This window comes from Rhinopithecus roxellana, chromosome 1 (assembly GCF_007565055.1).
Source record: "Rhinopithecus roxellana isolate Shanxi Qingling chromosome 1, ASM756505v1, whole genome shotgun sequence".
Classification (NCBI taxonomy): Eukaryota; Metazoa; Chordata; class Mammalia; order Primates; family Cercopithecidae; genus Rhinopithecus; species Rhinopithecus roxellana.
The window spans coordinates 68,753,507-68,772,127 of record NC_044549.1 but is presented as its reverse complement, the minus strand read 5'-3'; the positions used below and the strand labels follow the sequence as shown (position 1 = coordinate 68,772,127).

General features: G+C 36.8%; 2 protein-coding genes across 4 annotated transcripts in view; one reads left to right on the top strand and one right to left on the bottom strand.

Annotated features, from left to right (window-relative positions):
- The window catches only part of CRBN (cereblon), a 29,991-nt gene extending 14,104 nt beyond the window's left edge, over nt 1-15,887 (top strand). The window contains exons 6-11 of the mRNA XM_010357104.2: nt 9,659-9,721; nt 11,155-11,239; nt 11,904-12,019; nt 12,477-12,541; nt 13,384-13,515; nt 14,909-15,887. Of these exons, the coding sequence (XP_010355406.1) occupies nt 9,659-9,721; nt 11,155-11,239; nt 11,904-12,019; nt 12,477-12,541; nt 13,384-13,515; nt 14,909-15,089 (642 nt within the window). The 3' untranslated portion in view covers nt 15,090-15,887. The remainder of the gene's footprint in view (nt 1-9,658; nt 9,722-11,154; nt 11,240-11,903; nt 12,020-12,476; nt 12,542-13,383; nt 13,516-14,908) is intronic.
- Nucleotides 12,530-18,621, bottom strand: part of TRNT1 (tRNA nucleotidyl transferase 1) — a 31,160-nt gene continuing 25,068 nt past the window's right edge. The window contains exons 7-9 of one of the 3 annotated variants that reach the window (XR_004054354.1): nt 18,290-18,543; nt 16,841-18,095; nt 12,530-13,559 (exon numbers count right to left, since the gene is read on the bottom strand). Coding sequence is in view for 2 of the 3 variants with exons in the window: in XM_010357120.2 (XP_010355422.1) it covers nt 17,847-18,095; nt 18,290-18,543 (503 nt within the window). In the remaining variant the exon portion in view is untranslated. Of the gene's footprint in view, nt 13,560-16,331; nt 18,096-18,289; nt 18,544-18,621 lie in introns of those variants that run through there. The other 2 variants (XM_010357120.2, XM_030921269.1) reach the window with 2 other exon arrangements.

The window sequence follows — 18,621 nt, the reverse complement described above, 5'->3', positions numbered from 1 at the left end:
CTGGTGGATAGTCTTGTTTTGCTATTGATGGCTGCTGACTAATCAGGGTAGTGGTTGCTGAAGGTTGGGGTGACTACAGCAGTTTCTTAAGACAGCAATGAAGTTTGCCCCACAGATTGACTATTCCTTTCACAAAAGATCCCTATGCAGCGCTGTTTGATAGCATTTAAGCCACAATAGAATTTTCAAAATTGGAGTCAGTCCTGTCAGAACTTGCTGCTGCTTTATCAACTAAGTTTATGTAATATTCTGAATTCTTCATGTCATTTCAACATTCACAGCATCTTCAGCAGATTTCTTCTCAAGAAACCACTTTCTTTGCTCATCCATGAGAAGCAACTCCTAATCCGTGTTTGATCATGAGATTACAGCAATTCAGACCCATGTTTGGGTTCCACTTCTAACTTTAGTTCTCTTTTTATTTCTGTCACGTCCACAGTTCCTTCCTTCAGTGAAGGCTTGAAACCCTCAAAAGTGTCATCCATGAGGGTTGGAGTAAACTTCTTCTGAATTCCTGTTAATGTTGATGTTTTCACCACCTCCAATGAATCATGATTATTCTTTTTTTTTTTTTTTTTTTTTTTTTTGAGACAGAGTCTTGCTCTGTCGCCCAGGCTGGAGTGCAGTGGCCGGATCTCAGCTCACTGCAAGCTCCGCCTCCCGGGTTTACGCCATTCTCCTGCCCCAGCCTCCCGAGTAGCTGGGACTACAGGCGCCTGCCACCTCGCCCGGCTAGTTTTTGTTTTTGTATTTTTTAGTAGAGACGGGGTTTCACTGTGTTAGCCAGGATGGTCTCGATCTCCTGACCTTGTGATCCACCCGTCTCAGCCTCCCTAAGTGCTGGGATTACAGGCTTGAGCTACTGCGCCCGGCGAATCATGATTATTCTTAATGGCACCTAGAATGATGAATCTTTTTCAGAAGGTTTTCAATTTACTTTTTCCAGATCCATCAGAGGAATCACTATCTGTGGCAGCTATAGCCTCAAAAAATGTATTTCTTAAATAGTAAGATTTGAAAGTCTAAATAACTCCTTGATCCATAGGTCACAGAATGGAAATTTTGTTACCAGGCATGAAAACAGCATTAATCTCCTTGTATATCTCCATCATAACTTCTGGGTGACCATGTACATTGTCAATGAGCAGTAATATTTTGAAAAGAGTCTTTTTTCTGAGCAGTAGGTCGCAACAGCAGGCTTAAAATATTCAGTAAACCATGCTCTAAACAGATGTTCTGTCATCCAGACTTTGTTTCATTTACAGAGCACAGGCAGAGTAGATTTAGCATCATTCTTAAGGGCCCTAAGATTTTTGGAATGGCCAGTGAGCACTGGCTTTAACTTAAAGTCACTAGCTATTAGCCCCTGAAAGGAGATTTAGGGACTTTCTCTGGATTAGGCTTTGGCTCAATGGAAATTTGTGGCTGGTTTGATCTTCTATCCAGACCATTAAAACTTTCTCCATATCAGTAATAAGGCTTTTCGGCTTTCACCAGAGTAGCACTTGGTATTCACAGCTTGGCTGTTTGCCCCAGGAGGCCTAGCCTTCGGCCTCTTTCAGCTTTGACATGCCTTTCTTACTAAGCTTTATCATTTTTAGCTTTTGATTTGAAGTGAGAGATGTGTGACTACTCTTCTTTTCACTTGAACACTTAGAAGCCGTTGTAGAGTTACTAATTAGCCTAGTTTCAATATTGTTGTGTCTCAAAGTAGGGAAGCCTGAGGAGAGGGAGAGAGATGGAGGGGCTGGTGAGTGGAGCAATCAAAACACATTTGTTAAGTTTACTGTCTTAAATGGGTGCAGTTTGTGGTGCCCCAAAACAGTTACAATAATAACATCAAAGTTCACTAATCACAAATCATCATAACATATGACAATGAAAAAGTGTGAAATATTGTGAGAATTAGCAAAATATGGCACAGACAGGTAGTTACCACATGCTATTGGAAAAATGACTTGATAGACTTGCTTGAAACAGGGTTGCCAGAAATCTTCAATTTGTTTAAAAAAAAAGAAGAAAAAAAGGCAGTATCTGTGAATCGCAGTATGCCTGTATTAAGTATTTGGGTATATAGAATAGTTCTTCCACACCAAGATAGGTTAAAAATTCTTAACCATTAAAAATCCTAAATTAACTCTTCTTTGCAAAGTTCTAAGTATAGGGTGAGAGCAGTGGTAGTTAATTCCTGACTTAAGTGCTCCGTGCAGCTAGTTCTGTGACCTGCCCATAGGATCCTGCAATCTTAAACCTGAACTTGGGCTAAGCAAATAAGACTGCTATTTCAATTTATTTTTTATGTGAGTTACTGCTTAAATTCTTCTGTTCTATGGTTAAAGCACCTTGCTTACATTACATTCCAAATTTGTCCCATACAACTGGGTTGCCACTGGCTTAACAAGACAAGAAAACATAGAGTTGCAAAGACCAAAGAAGCATGTATTTGCCTGGGTTCAGATCCTCTGAGCTTTTCCTCTTGTCTTAATTAGCCCTTGGTTATTTTCATATTCAGAGTTGCCAAGGGCTAAAGAGAAGATGCTAAGGAATGAGAAGGCCTAAAAAGTTTTAGGTGATACAAATATCTCCATCCCATATATGTCAGGTTATCTAAAGGGTTCCCTTGTTTAAACCTTGATAGAATTTCTTAGGTTCTGAAATTTGGAATCTAGATCACTAGGCCAAGAGAAACGGCTAGCTGATCTATTTTGGACTCCAGGTGACCTACAAACTCTGTTCTGCTTTAGAGAGACCACTTAGAGCCATTCTGTGTGCATCAAAAAGGAATCTAACAGGGAAAGGGGATGGCAGATATCTTTGGTAGGAACTCCATATGCAGTGGGACCATCTGAGTGGTTTGGCATGCTGCACCTTTAGTGGGACGCTAGCTTACCATGGGGCGGGATTATGTAACAGTGCTTGTCTTTAGACAGATACAAGGTTCAATTCATTCCTTTCTTCATAGAGCTTGCTTGTATCTGACTTGTCCTTTCCACCATAATCTGAAGCACAGCATATGTGTGTTCTGTCTCCATGTCTGAGTAGTAGTTAAAATGGTCAGAGTTGGGAGATGCTTACATAAATGTAAGCTCACTCAAGCTAATAAGGTTGGCACACACTTTTCCTGCAGAAAAGGAACTTAAAGGATCCAGGATTGTAGTCTTCCTGAGATGTATTCAGTTAACCTTGAAACGGCACACAGCATTTGCCATGGAAACCTAAACATCCCAAATGACATGAAATAAAATTATTTAAACTTCTGGAAGTGTTCCTGTGTTATCTACCATTCTGACAAGGAAGCATTAGAGAATATTCAGCACGTGTCTCTCATGAGTAAGGAGTTAGGCCAGTGTAATTAGGAAACACTTTCAAAACCCATTCCATCTAGAGACTTTTCTTGTTCTGGAATTCGAGCTCTGAAACTGTTTGCTTCTTTTCCCATCACAGTGCCTTTCTCTATTCACTGGTTTACTATAGGGCGATTTGAGAATCCCCCTACAGTAAAAATCCCCCTCAAAAAAAAGAGGAAATTTTGTTTAAACCTGTTTGGAGTATGACTTAAATGTTTCTAAGTATATTCCCTGCTTGCCCAGACCACTTGCTTATTCATATATCAAGGCTTACTATGTTAATCAGAAAAGAGTTGAGTATGAAACGTTAAGTCAAATGAGAAACAAATAGATATTTGGAAAGTAATTGGTGCTCATCTTTCTGGCCTCTGCTGAACTTAGCCATGGTTGTTCCTGTTTATGGCGTAGAGCAGGGAGGAACTGAGCACGAATTTGGAAGTGCAGGGGCCTCACACGTAATCTCTCAGATTAGTGTTTAAATCTCCTCCTAATTTTCTTTATCTAGATACAAATGTTCTTCTTTCTTTCTTATACAGAAGGATACATACCTTTTTAGTAACAGTGTATCTTACAGGAGATTCTTTTATATTAGTTTATAGAGCATTGCTCATTCTTAAAGCTGCACAGAATTGTTTTGTATGGATACACTCTATAACCAGTCCCATATTGATGATAGATCTGTACTAAATAACATGTACAAATGATCTTTTATATAGGTAAATATTTATGATACCTTTTGAAGAGTGAGGTTGTTGGCTTACAGGGTAAATGCATTTATAATTCTGTCAGTTTTAAAAATAATTTTGAGGCCAGGCACGGTGGCTACGCCTGTAATCCCAGCACTTTGGGAGGCCGAGGCGGGTGGATCATAAGGTCAGGAGTTCAAGACCAGCCTGGCCAAAATGGTGAAACCCCATGTCTACTAAATATACAAAAATTAGCCGGGCATGGTGGTGGGCGCCTGTAATCCCAGCTACTCAGGAGGCTGAAGCAGGACAATCACTTGAACTTGGGAGGTGGAGGTTGTGGTGAGCCAATATCGTGCTACTGCACTCCAGCCTGGGTGACAGGGTAAGACTCCATCTCTAATAATAATAATAATAATAATAATAATAATAATAATAAGCCTGGGTGACAGGGTAAGACTCCATCTCAAATAATAATAATAATAATAATAATAATAATAATAATAATGAGGAGGAGGAGGAGGAGTTATTTTCAAAATACTTAAGGTGTTTGTACTTATTTTTATTATTGTTTCATCATGGCCTCACAGGCAATGTAGTATCAAACCTGATGTTTGCTGATCTGATAAGTGAAATATATTACATTGAAGGTTCAATTTGAATTTCTGAGAGCAAGGGTAAGCATTTTGTTGTAAGAGCAGTTTGTGTTTCCTTTCTGTAAAGTATTTGCCCATTTTTCTGCTGGCTTGTTGATTTCTTGGAGTTCTTTGTAAGCTTTATAGTCTCTGTAATTAATGACTTCCAAACATTTTTCCTAGTTTGTCTTTCGTCTTTTAACTTTGTTTTTGGTGTGCTCTGTCATACAGAACTATTTTTTTTTTTTGGTGTTGTTCTTATATAGTTTAATTTTTAATGCTTCTATATTCTAAATCATAGCCAAAAATGACGTTCCCATGCAAAGGAATGTCTCATGTTTTCTTGTATACTTATTGTGGTTTCATTGCTTTTCCGTGGAAAGCTCTGATCCTTGTGTAGTTGATCCTGGTATAAATTCCACTTTACTTTTTTCCAGATGGCTCCCTGTTGTCCTACTACCACTTTTTGAATAGTCTATATTTTCCCCCATTGATTTGAGATCCCACCGTTGTCACAGACCAAATTCATGTTTATTTTACTTTTCTTCTCTTTTGGTCTACTTGTGTGCCATCATCATATTGTTGTAAATGTTGGCACTTTATAATCTGAGTAAATAAAAATAGGGCTGGTAAGCTCGTCACTGCTCTTTTGTCAGGCTTTTCAGTGACTACCATTGATGAACATGTCCTTGTGAACTTGAGAATCTGTTTGAACTTGTTCCAGGATAATAATAGAACAGTAACATTTATTGACTATTTTTATATAAAGAAGAAAAGTCTTGAAATCTTAGGCTATGTATAGTCAGGTGCTTCCTCAGAAAGACTGGTCATTTCCCAGGCATACATACTGTATGTGCACTTGTGTATCTACCATTAGCGTATAAGCCTCAGGAGCAGGAAAAAGAGCTTATCATTCCATTCCAGTTCTTATTACCATGTAGGAATTTGGTTCATGAAAGGAAACAAAAACTGGTAACTTTTTAATTATTTGTATAAACTATTTCTGTCATTTACATTGCTGATTGTAATAGGATTTAACACAATAAGTGACCACTTTTAGTCACTATATAAAGGAAGTCAGCGGTAGTGATTTACTATTTATGTTTAGCTTTTCACATTACTCTTTCCATTTTCATTGCACTTCAAAGACTCACTTAAATGGAGTTTCACATTTTGTGAACATTCTACATTGTTGAGAGGCAAAGCTGAAGCCATAGTTATGAGGCTTAAAAATGGAGGATTGTGATAGATTACCTCCAGGTAACAGATTTATTTTAAGGGCTTTTATGCGTGCTTTCAGTAGTAAATCCTGTTCCCAGAGTGAATACTACTTTGCTGGAGAATCAGTCATTGGTCACTTTTAAGTGCCTAAACTTTTTGGCTAGTATTAAAATTTTCTTGAAGTACAACCATTTTATGACATCAATCATGGTGTTGATATATTTAAAGAATAACTATAAATTGCTAGAACTTATCGTCCATTTTACCCAGATATAAGACAGGAGCCTTTCCTATTATGCCAGAAAGCTAAATGGGACTCTTAAATTTGAGGATGTTGAAATGTTTTAAATTTTGGCAGTTGCTCTGTAAAAGCTAGCTAATGTTTTCTGGTATATGTCTCTTCAGTGTGTCTGACTAACATACATCACAAATGTTAAGGATGTATTATGCATATTTGAATCTGTCAGGATGCTCCAAATAAAGAATTTTGGAGGTCTTCTGACTCTGAAAAGAAGCTACCTGAAACTAGCTTGCTCATGGGCATGGTGGCAGAGTGAATGCCTGATCCAGTGCATTGCTCTTAATATGCTAGTGTGCCACATTTTATTCTCTTTATACTTGAAATTTATAATTATTTCAGATTCTTTTTCTTGACATGGGTGCCAAATGAAATTACACTTTTGTAATACACTTTACATTTTTTTTTGTATTATAAAAGTAACCATTCTGATATGTGAAGTATATTTTAATAACTGAATGAGGAGTGTGTCAGCCAAACTGAAACTTTTTTTTCAGTTGGGTCTTTGTCATTTTGTAATTCTAAGAATATATAAGTTAGTAAGCTTCTTCCCTCTAAAATATAAGCTCCACAGGGCAGTGAATTTTGTTGGTTTTTCTTTCATTCACTGGCATAGCCTAAATGTGTAAAAATAGCCTGACACGTGTTAGGCATTGTATTACTCTGGTCTCACACTGCTAAGACATACCCAAGACACGGTAATTTATAAAGAAAAGAGTTTTATTTGACTCACAGTTCAGCATAGCTAGGGAAGCCTTAGGAAACTTACCATCATGACAGAAGGGGAAGCAAACATGTTCTTCACATGATGGCAGGAAGAAGTGCCAAGCAAAAGGGGAAAAACCCTCTTAATAAAACCATCAGATCTCGTGAGAACTCACATGTATCATGAGAGAAACATGGAGGTGCCTGTCCCCGTGATTCAATGACCTCCCACCAGATCCCTCCCACGACACATGGGGATCATGGGAACTACAATTCAAGATGAGATTTGGGTGGGGACATGGCCAAACCCTATCAAGCACTCACAGTATTTGTTGAATGAATGATGGTTAGAGTCTCAGACTCCCTGTATACAAATCCTAGCTCCTTCCTATTTACTGTCTGTAACCTTGGGCAAGTTACACCATCCTTGTGTGCCTGCTTCCTTACTTTAGAATGGAGATAATAAACTACTAACCTTAGAATATTCTTATAAGAAATGTGAAGTTCTTGGCACAATACTGATGGTTGCCATTGCTGTTCCTGAAGATTCAGAGCTACTTGATGTGCTCTTGGTAGTATTTTTTTAAATTCTAATTGTAACTGGACTGTGACAATAATCTTACCATTAGATATTTAGTCTTAAAAGTGAAGGACAACTTATTGGAGATTACCTGAAGGGTCTCATAGTCTGACTCCTCAGGCTTTAACCACTACCAGAGCACACAGTAGGAGGCCATCTCAAATCACCTTTGGCAGGGGTCCCCAAATCCTGGCCCACAGACCAGCACTGGTCTGTGGCCTGTTAGGAACCGGGCCACACAGCGGGTGGTGAGTGGTGAACAAGCAAGTGAAGCCAAGCTCCACCTCTTATCCTATCAGTGGCAGCACAGAGTCTTACAGGAGCACAAACCCTATTGTGAACCGCGCATGTGACGGATCTAGATTGCATGCTCCTTATGAGAATCTAATGATGAATGTCATGCACTTGAATCATTCCAAAACCATCCTCCACCCCATCTTTGGAAAAATTGTTTTCCACGAGACTGGTCCCTGGTGCCAAAAAGGTTGGGAATGGCTGATCTTTGCATAGTCTCAAATATAAGGATTATATTAAGCCAGAAATGTTTCTCATTAAGGAATCCTTTGTTTTGAGCTGTAGGTCGTGTTTTAGAACAAGTCTGTCCTCTTCCATGTTGTAACTCCTAAAATATTTGAAAACAAGTATGTCCACTTGAGAGACAGCTCTGAACTGAACATCCCTGGTAATAAGACATTCCCTTTGATAATGAAAGTTCCCATATTTGAAAAGCATGGAATAGAATAACATTGTCTTTCAGATTCTAGTCTTCTATTAAAACCACAGTTACTTTTGCACCAAACTAACATAGCTAGAATAGGATTGGGGTGGTGGGGAAGTAGAGGGTGTGAGTGGTGTAGCACATCATACAGTTGCGTAGCACAATTCCAGCTATCAGCTCAGTCCCAAGTCCCTTTTATGTGTGCTGTGTTCCCACGTTTCCTGCAGATCTTACTCCTGCACTTGCAAGATCAAATGACTAGGTATGAAACATATGTAGGGTAAATATTCGGCATATGAAAACATACCTAGTCATTTGATCTTGCAGGTGCAGGAGTAGGGTCTTCACTTGTTTTGTTAAATGTTACCTTGTTTTTCTTGTTCTGGTCTGTTAAAAGTGTCTTTTGATCTACCTTATTCCTTTTCTCTCACTTTCATGTGTCATGTCACATGTCAATTAACATTTACAGTGAAATTACAAAGATTTGTACATATGTAGGTTTTGTTTTGAGAAAAAATGTGATAATTCTTTATATTCTGCTATACCTTGTTCTTTGATCACTTGCAGAGCATTCCTTGGTATAAACATATTCTAACGTATTTCATTCTATTTTTGATTGATGTTTAGGTTGTTTCCAATTTGTTGCTATTAGCACTGCTGCAATGCATCCCTTCAGTAATATTTTTGTGTCCTATAGACCATTTGCTTCTCTTTCAAAAATTGTGTGGTTATTTTTGCGGTTATTTTTCCAAACGAACTTTATACTTATAAATTTCATTCTCACTGGTATTGCACTGAATATGTAATTTGAGGACTGACATCTTAACAATATTGAGTCTCCCCCTCAAATACTGAAATTCTACAGAAATTAAGTACAATTCACATTTTTATATGGACTTAGGCATGGTTGTTTGGATTTCAGTTACAATTGGAGGTGATACATAATCGGTTTCCCCTTTGAGTTTTATGAAATGAGGAACTTCATCATGGAGTCTCAAGTGTATAAATATTTTATCCTTCTTGGGATTCTGTCACTTCTTATGTTTGCCCTTATAGTGATTCAGCTGGTTCTCATTTAAAGTTTTTACACAAAAACCGTTTGGATTATATTTTGAGGTTTTCACTTCGGATACTGGACAAGAAATTACTAGTATAAAGGCAACTAACATGGTCATAATAGAAGTATGGTGTTTACTCTTCACATTTATCTTCCCAAAGTTGTCTTCAGCATTGAAATTTTAATGTTTGACCTTTTTAAATAGGAATTAAGATTCTAGTTACACCATATATTTGAAGGATATAGAAGCATGATTTCACACTTCATAGTCATGTTATAGGATTATCTACAAAATTTTTTATCTTTTTAAAATTAGATGGTTTCCTAGGCCAAAATCATTTAGATGTTGCTTTTCCAGTATTAGAATCTTTATTCTGTGGGGTTTTAAGTGCCTTTTTGTTTTGTTTTCAGAGAAAGTTTCATTGTGCAAATCTAACTTCATGGCCTCGCTGGCTATATTCCTTATATGATGCTGTAAGTAACTTACCTTAAATTTACTTTATATATGGTAGGCCATGTCATAACTAAGGGTCATTAAAAAACAAAGATTTAGTTTTTCCAGTTTCTAGTGCCTTATAACTTAAGAACAAGATATCCTAAGAGTGGTGGCTAACACCTGTAATCCCAGCACTTTGGGAGGCCAAGGCAGATGGATTGCTTGAAGCCAGGCATTCAAGACCAGCCTGGGCATCATGGTGAAACCCCATCTCTACAAATACAAAAATTAGCCGGGTGTGGTGGCATGCGGCTATAGTCCCAGCTGCTTGGGAGGCAGAGGTGGAAGGATTGATTGAGCCTGGGAGGTCAAGGCTGCAGTGAGCTGAGATTGTGTCACTGTACTCCAGCCTGGAAAACAGAGCAAAGACTCTGTCTCAAAGAAAAAAGTATCATAAGACTTCTTTAGACTTTTACTAAGCACGTGAAATTTTGTTGGGTTGGGTGATAGTTACATTTAAAACATGAAAGCATCCATCTATAACAGTTTTGGTTTTTCTCTAAACAAGTATATTAACTTACATCTCTTGATCATTAGTCTATTAAGTAATGCATCCATGAGGGGTTTTGCTCCTTAAAATTTAACACTAGGCATTGCTACATTTTGCAAAACTAAGTAAGGGACAGTGCTGAAATGGTTTAAAGAATCTGGATTTCAGATCAGAGACTGACTTCAGAGTCTGATGTCTGTCATTTACTCTGGGCCTGGAGCAAATTACTTCTCCAAGGACCTGTAAAATGGATATAATGGTAGCTATTGTAGTTGGTGTGCATAGTGGGCATTCAATAAATGCTAGCCATTTCCCTTAATGAATCACTGCCCACTAATCTGGAGTCCTGGGAAAACTCAGCAGCATGCACAATACTAAAGGAAACTGCAGTTGATCTCTGCTCTTTAGCAGCTTTTAAACAATTACAAAGACACAATATATGAGTGTTTTTGCATATGTTTTGCATATGCTTGTGAAAATTATGTAGTAAACAGGTGCCAAGTACGGTATGTAGATAGCAAGTGCTAGTGCAATTTATAGGTGCCATAATATGGACCGAGTCAGAAACGGCCTAATAGAAGGCAGAAGAGAGGCCAGTTCCAAGCAGGGGCATAGAACAGAGCAATCCGCAAGGAAGTTGGGAGCACATACCGCTGGGATAAGACAGTGAGTGAGAAAAGGCTGGAAGGCAGACTTAATGCTGGGCAAAGGAGCTGGAGCTTGATCATTGCTGCATAAGAAAATGGAGGCATTTAAACTGGAACTGAGATGGGACTGAGTGATTAAATTACTGCCAATATGTTAGTTTTAAGAGTTGAAAAGCTTAATAGATTTTAATAAGTCCATGAACTTGATTATTATACCTTTATTTTACCTGTATACCTTTATTTTAAACAAGATTATACCTTTATTTTAAACAAGGAAACCTTAATGGACAGAATCAAGAAACAGCTACGTGAATGGGATGAAAATCTAAAAGATGATTCTCTTCCTTCAAATCCAATAGGTATGAAGTTAGTTTCCTGCCTGGGGCCTGGGATGTCTTGCTGTAAAAAAAATAGCTTTCTAATGGATGAAATCATATATTTTAGTTTTGTTTTTTTTTAAAGACTGATTAAAACATTTTAATTCTGAAAAGCATAACTTCCTTTGAGCAGTTGGAAAAAAGTATTTCAAAATTAATTGCAATAAAATCCTTATATTCTGTGAACACTCAAATTTCAGACAGTTTCAGACAAATTGCAGGAAGTCGGTATCATCCAAAAACACTTCCTGAGTGTGAGGATTCCTTTCTGTGTTCTTTAAGGTGCCTTTAAAACAAATGACTCTAGTTCCAGGACTTGCCTTAATTACATAAACTCTCTTCATCTGTTTATAAGGTATAGTTTAGTTATTTTTCTAGTCTCTTGGGAAATAACTTGTAACATGGATTTGAGTTCACGTTTAACGTAAAAGGTTTTTACCAAAAAAAGTATAGGAAAAGAAGTTAAATTTAGAGCTTCTGAAAAGTATGTGTTTGACAGCTGGTATATTTTCATATTGTTCATACGTGTATGAAATGTGTAACCTTATAGAGAAGGATTTATTTCAAAAGGACATTATCTGATTTGTGAGTTATCTGATGCTTGTCTGACTCTTAAGTTTAAAACTTGAAAAACCATGTCTTGAAGATTTTTCTTACAGAGTAGCTGCTTGTCTTCCTATTGATGATGTATTGAGAATTCAGCTCCTTAAAATTGGCAGTGCTATCCAACGACTTCGCTGTGAATTAGACATTATGAATAAAGTGAGTAAAGTGAATATGTTTTTGATGACCATGTTTTATTCAGGCTGGAGAACTAGGATGCTCTGTTGGGTCCAATGGAGCTGTACATAAGTCCAGTAATGTAGTCATGCAATTCAGATTTCAGTTGGGATCTTACAGATAAACTCAAATTGTTTTGTGTTTGTCAAATATGAGTACATTTATCAACTTAGTGAAAAATACTTGATTTCTACATGGAAATATCCAAGGTTATATATCACTATTCCTTTACCCTAGAGAAGGTCATTTAGTTATGCAAATATGTGGCAGATCGCAGTTTCAGTGATTTTCTTGCTCCATCTTTAAGTGTTTTTGAATGCTTGGAAGGAAAATGTGGTATTCAGAGAGGGCAGTATCTTTATAAGTTTCTTGATCTATGTGATTACATGATAAAATGAATGCCAGTTTTTCCCACCAATTTTTCTCTCAAATTTTTTAGTGTACTTCCCTTTGCTGTAAACAATGTCAAGAAACAGAAATAACAACCAAAAATGAAATATTCAGGTAAGTCTTTATTACATTTTTAATATACTTGCCTTATCAGAATTATAATCAAGACTGTATTTCTGTTTTCCATACACTTTCCTCCAATACCTAAAAGTTAACAAACACTCGGCAAATGAAATATAGGGAATTAGCTCACTTTTGGTAAGACCATCTTCCAGATTGAGTACTCAGATCAACAATGCATGTCAGGGATTATTCATAGGTAATGAGCATGGTAAAGTAGAACAACTGAGCAATTCTTTTCCTCCTAATTCTATATATTAGATTGTCTTAGAAATCTACATAATATATTGTCTTCAATTAGGCCCTAATATAGATGCCTCAGAAATTACATTTCAGTCACCAGTTTTGCCATATAGGGCCAAAGTAGGACATGCTTCTGAACACTGATGCTCTAACAGTGTTTGAAAATCATTTTATGACAAATTCATCAGAGTTATAAATCAAGAAGGTAAGGAAACTGCTTTCTGCAAAATAATCAACTCCCCCAAAATGACCGCACAGGACCTTGTCATTGCACTTATACTCTCAGACTCCTTTAGAAGCATTTGAATTTTATATTCTTTACAATGTCTGTCTTGAGGAGGATTTTAAAAACAAGTACTATTTCCTTTGGGTCATCACAGAAAACACTTAGACATTTAGACAAAACAGGCCTGTCTGCCAGCTGCACCCCCACCCCATTTTCATACTAAGATCCTGGTATTATGTAAAACTGAAAGATTAAAAACTATATAGCTCATACCTCATTTCTTGGTGAACTTCAGGAAAATTCTAAGCATTTAATAGAATTGGACTTCTCATTTTGACTTGTCCTCCATGTTGATTCTTTGTTTTAGTTTATCCTTATGTGGGCCGATGGCAGCTTATGTGAATCCTCATGGATATGTGCATGAGACACTTACTGTGTATAAGGCTTGCAACTTGAATCTGATAGGCCGGCCTTCTACGGAACACAGCTGGTTTCCTGGGTAATGTTATGGTGGTGGTTGCTTTTTTTTTTTCTTTTTTTACCCTAATTGGGCAGAAAAATCCAGAGTCCTAAGCAGAGTTGCTACAATCTTTGTAATAAAAAGTAGACAAATGAGTAATTTTACACAAAAATTAGCCGGGTGTGGGGGCAGGGGTCTGTACTCCCAGCTGCTTGGGAGGCTGAGGCACAACCTGGGAGGCAGAGTGTTGTAGTGAGCCAAGATTGAGCCACTGCACTCCAGCCTAGCGACAGAGTGAGAATCTGTCTCCAAAAAAAAAAGTGGTTTTATTTAAATGTCCTTCATTCCACAAATAGCTAGAAACATCTGTTGTACTTTTTGTTATCTTTTATATAGCATCATTGAATGAAAAGTTAAGGTTGACAACTGCAGTTGTCCTCAAATTACTGTATCCAGTTAAATCCAAAATTGTTTTTTTCTGTCACATAATTCTGAAAATCAGCTGTTTTATGACCCAGTAGAACTTTATATCTGGACCGTATTCTGTAGTAATGTAAAACCGGAGAATGTTTACAAAGCAGTGATAGACTAAGAAGGTGCAGAACCCATTGAATCCTGCTTTTCTTCTGGTTTGCCTTTTGTTGTTGTTGTTGGCTTCAGCTTAATGATTCTCAAAAGTATGATCCTGGGAACCTGTTCCCTTCCTTCAGCCGTACTATCTTCAACTATCTTCAGTTTTCAAAGAGGGATGCTAAGAAGGGATTACATGCTACTCTGGAGTTAGGACCATGTCCCTTGGATTACCCTATCTTATTTGGCACCCTATGTGAGGACTAAAACTAGAATACATTTGTTACTATGAATAGTAAATGTGGCATGCTATACCTAGGGAAAAAAAATAACAGTTGCAATTATGTGGTTTATCTTAAAAACACAATGCCATGGTTTGTATTTCTGGTTGCATTATCTGACAATCATTCTTATTTTAGAATAGTAGTTTTCAAATATTTTTTGAGACGTGTCCCTCCTGGCCCATCCAGTTTAACTCAGATAGAAGTGCCTGTTTCTGCAGGTGGTTGCTGTTTTCTAACTTGACTGCAATACAAGTTAGAATGTGGTGGCAACCAGCAATTTGTATAAAGAAATTTATAAGATTACTCTTTATTTCTATGCAGAAGAATGTGAACATGGCTTAAGAGCATAAAAGTCATATATTACAAAATTATATATAACAGACGGATGTATTACCATAGGATGTATCCAAATTAGAAAATGTTTTTAGGTTTCAGGGAACTGTATGGATCAAATCTCAACTTAGAATCTCCTTAATCCTTAGACTTTGCCTCTAAGGTCTGTCTTCATGATAAGTTTATATGATAGGCTTGGAGTACAGAAGTGTTTCCTTAGCTGATATCTTTCCTTAATTTCTTAGGTACGCCTGGACTGTTGCCCAGTGTAAGATCTGTGCAAGCCATATTGGATGGAAGTTTACGGCCACCAAAAAAGACATGTCACCTCAAAAATTTTGGGGCTTAACGCGATCTGCTCTGTTGCCCACGATCCCAGACACCGAAGATGAAATAAGTCCAGACAAAGTAATACTTTGCTTGTAAACAGATGTGGTAGAGATAAAGTTATCTAACAAATTGGTTAATTCTAAAATCAGATCTGCTTTGGAAATTATTGCGTCTGATACATACCTAAGTAAACACATTACTTGGAGGGTTGCAGTTTCTAAGTATACTTTTGGAGAGCATGAACAGCAGTCTAGAATACTAGAAACATCTACTTGGGTAGCTTGGTACCATTATCCTGTGGAATCTGATATGTCTGGCAGCATGTCATAGATGGGACATGAAGACATGTTTGGAAATGAGATTATTTCCTGTGTAAAAAAAATCTTAAATTCCTACAATGTGAAACGAATTATTTGATCCTGACATATGGGACAGCATATCTGTACCAGTGCTATAAATGACAAAAGCTAGGGTGACAAGTACACTGTTCCTTTTTGAAAGAAGCAAGGCAATGTATATTATTCTCAAAGGGCTTTGTTCCTTTCCATTTTCTTTAGCTTCTCTGAGATACTGATTTGTAAATTTTGGAAATTAGTTAAAATATGCAGTTTTTTGAGCCCACGAATAGTTGTCATTTCCTTTATGTGCCTATTAGTAAAACATAGTATTGTGTATTTGCTCAGTATTTGAACTGTAAGTCCATTTATACTGTTCCATACAAAAGCTATTTTTCAAAAATTAATTTGAACCAAAACTACTATTATAGGGAAAAGATGCCAAAACATGTCCCCTCACACAGGCTACACGTGATACTGTATTTTGTTCAATGTAAACTGAAGAAAATCTGTAAGTAAACCTTAAATGTGAAACTAAACATGTTCTTTGTTCAAATAATATAAAATATCACTCATAATTTTCAAGTTCTAAAAAGACTGCTTATATTCAACGGTTTAGTGGGTCCTTTCACATTTGTGTAATAACTAATCAATCAGGTTAAATGTTTACTCAAACTAGATAGTATGAGGCCAAAATACATGACTTGAGTGGAGTGAAATCAGTTGAGTATCACATTGCATATTTATGTAAACAAACAGAGTAAATGAAAATTCAAGAATGCTTCTATTCAGGATGTGCCCCTGCCTTATTTTTTCCAAGCTCTACTTTACTACTTTTTTTTTTTTTTTTTGAGACAGTCTTGCTCTCTTGCCCAGGCTGGAGTGCAGTGGCACGATCTCGGCTCACTGCAACCTCAGCCTCCCGAGTAGCTGGGACTACAGGTGCCCACCACCATGCCCGGCTAATTTTTTGTTTTAGTAGAGACGGGGTTTCACCGTGTTAGCCAGGATGGTCTCCATCTCCTGACCTCGTGATCTGCCCACCTCGGCCTCCCCAAGTGCTGGCATTACACGCATTGAGCCACTGCGCCTGGCCTACTACTTTTAATAATTTTGGGTTTATATTACTTCATTGGTTGTTCATGATAGTTCTTACACTGCACTAAAACTGACTCTAAGTGGATCCCAGGAAGTTCTTTTCAGTAGCATAGTACACCTCTGTAGGCTGAAATCTAAACCAGTTGCAATGAGTTACCTTTCCCCCTGAAAAGTTATAATTTCAGTATGTCCCATACTGTTTACTAGCAAATAAAATTTTCTGATCTGTAAAAACACACATATAATACTACTGAAAATGGTTTTACACATGACAAAACCAGACCTCTGATAGCTAACTCTGCATACTTTCTATACAGAAATGGTATGTATTATATGATTTTTGGGTCTAAATCTGTATTTTGGCACTACTTAAATATTTCAAAGTATTACTTTATAATGCATTTAATTACTGACCTGTGTGCAGTCATTTCTGAGGCTTTCTTGCATCATAGCCCCTGTGACACTTCCTCTTAGAAATATTATACTCTACAAAATTGTTTTATCAAGGTCCAAAATTACTATTTGCTCATAGAGCACAAAGATGTTATGACTGGCTACACAGAAAAGAAAGAAATTATGAAATGTCACTATAGCAGCTGAAATAAACAGTTTGTGTTATACATTTTATTTACCTAATGAAAGCATTTAGGACTCAAATCTTTAGAGAACAAATATGTATAATGTAAACCATATCCTTTTAATTAATAAAATAACATTTACTTTAAAGAGGCATATTACCACTGTATATGACACCTGATATACATTGTCAGATACCACATAAACACATTTATCTTCCAATACCAATGTTTTATTAAAATAATAGGCTCAAGAGGAACCCAGGCTCTGCAGCATAAAGAAATCATTGTGACAGGAAAATATCAACCACATACTAAAGCATAGCTTGCTAGAACAAATCCTGTACGTATGAATGCCAGCAACTGGGGACACATTTAGTATTTATATTTTATGCAAACTTATCAGTTATTTCCTTTTTAAGCCCAAGTTTATTTTGGAATTCAGATAAGAACTGACACATCATAGACAGTCATTGTTCAAGGTAACCCAGTTATTTCAATTGCAAACAATAAACATTTTTTCTTCAAGACAGTTACTCGTTTTTAAGATCTTAGTACTACCCTATGCAAAAAAAATTTTTTTTAAAAGCCTGAACAGGTTAAGATAATAGTCAACTATGGAAACTATTCCAAAAGAACTGTACATTTCAGTGATATAAATCAGATCAAGAAAGGTGGATCTCAGTTTAGTTCTTGAAATATATTTCACAGAATAAGACCCTTGTTGTTCTACAGAGGTCCCCTAAACTGTCTTTTATTATGGTGTAGTTTCTAAAACCTCATTAAGAGGGAGGGGAGAAAATTAGTCTTACCAGAAATGCTCTGCTTTTTAGTAGCCATCAGTTTTAGGTCTTCTTGATGTAACTCAGAAGTTCATCTTTTTCCATTTGGTAACCACTTTTTTTCCACTGTTCTCGCAACTGTTGTAATAGAGCCCCAATTTCTTTTCCTGAAGAAATGCCCACTTTTCTGATGTCATGGCCACTTACAGGAAATGGAGGAATGGACCACTGCTGCATTTCCTTTAGGAGACAGTGCTCTCCTTGGTACTTCAGTAGTTCACATACACGAGTAGTTGCATCAGGTTCCCTAGACTACATGTCAAAATCAAACATTTAGTTTCATCACACATGAAAACATACACTTACGATCTTATCCTAAAATTTACTCAACATAAATTTTTTCCTTTAAAATAAGTAAAATTCACAGAATTGTAGATCTTAGTTTTGATAAATTATAAATTAGTGACAATACTTCATATTTCTGACCAAGCCGAGTATATACTTACATCTATAATGAAGTCTTGATAGGGTTTCAATGGGTCTGAACTATCTGTTGCTTTAATTAAATCTTTCCTATTTTTAACTATAAATAAGCCAAGGTTTTTCTCTTCTTTTGCGATCTTCAACCTCAAATCCAATTTTGTGACATCATCTTGTACTTTGAATAATGAAGCCAAAAGAGTCATTGGCTTTGGTGAAAAACCTTCAACATTTTTACTGACTTTGTCAAATTCTTCTAGACTTGCATTAGGAGGGAAACCTGTAGGGACAAAAGCATTTTTCACCTGTTTTTAGTGGGGGAAAAAAACACTCATATCCTAAACCTTGCCACTGTTTT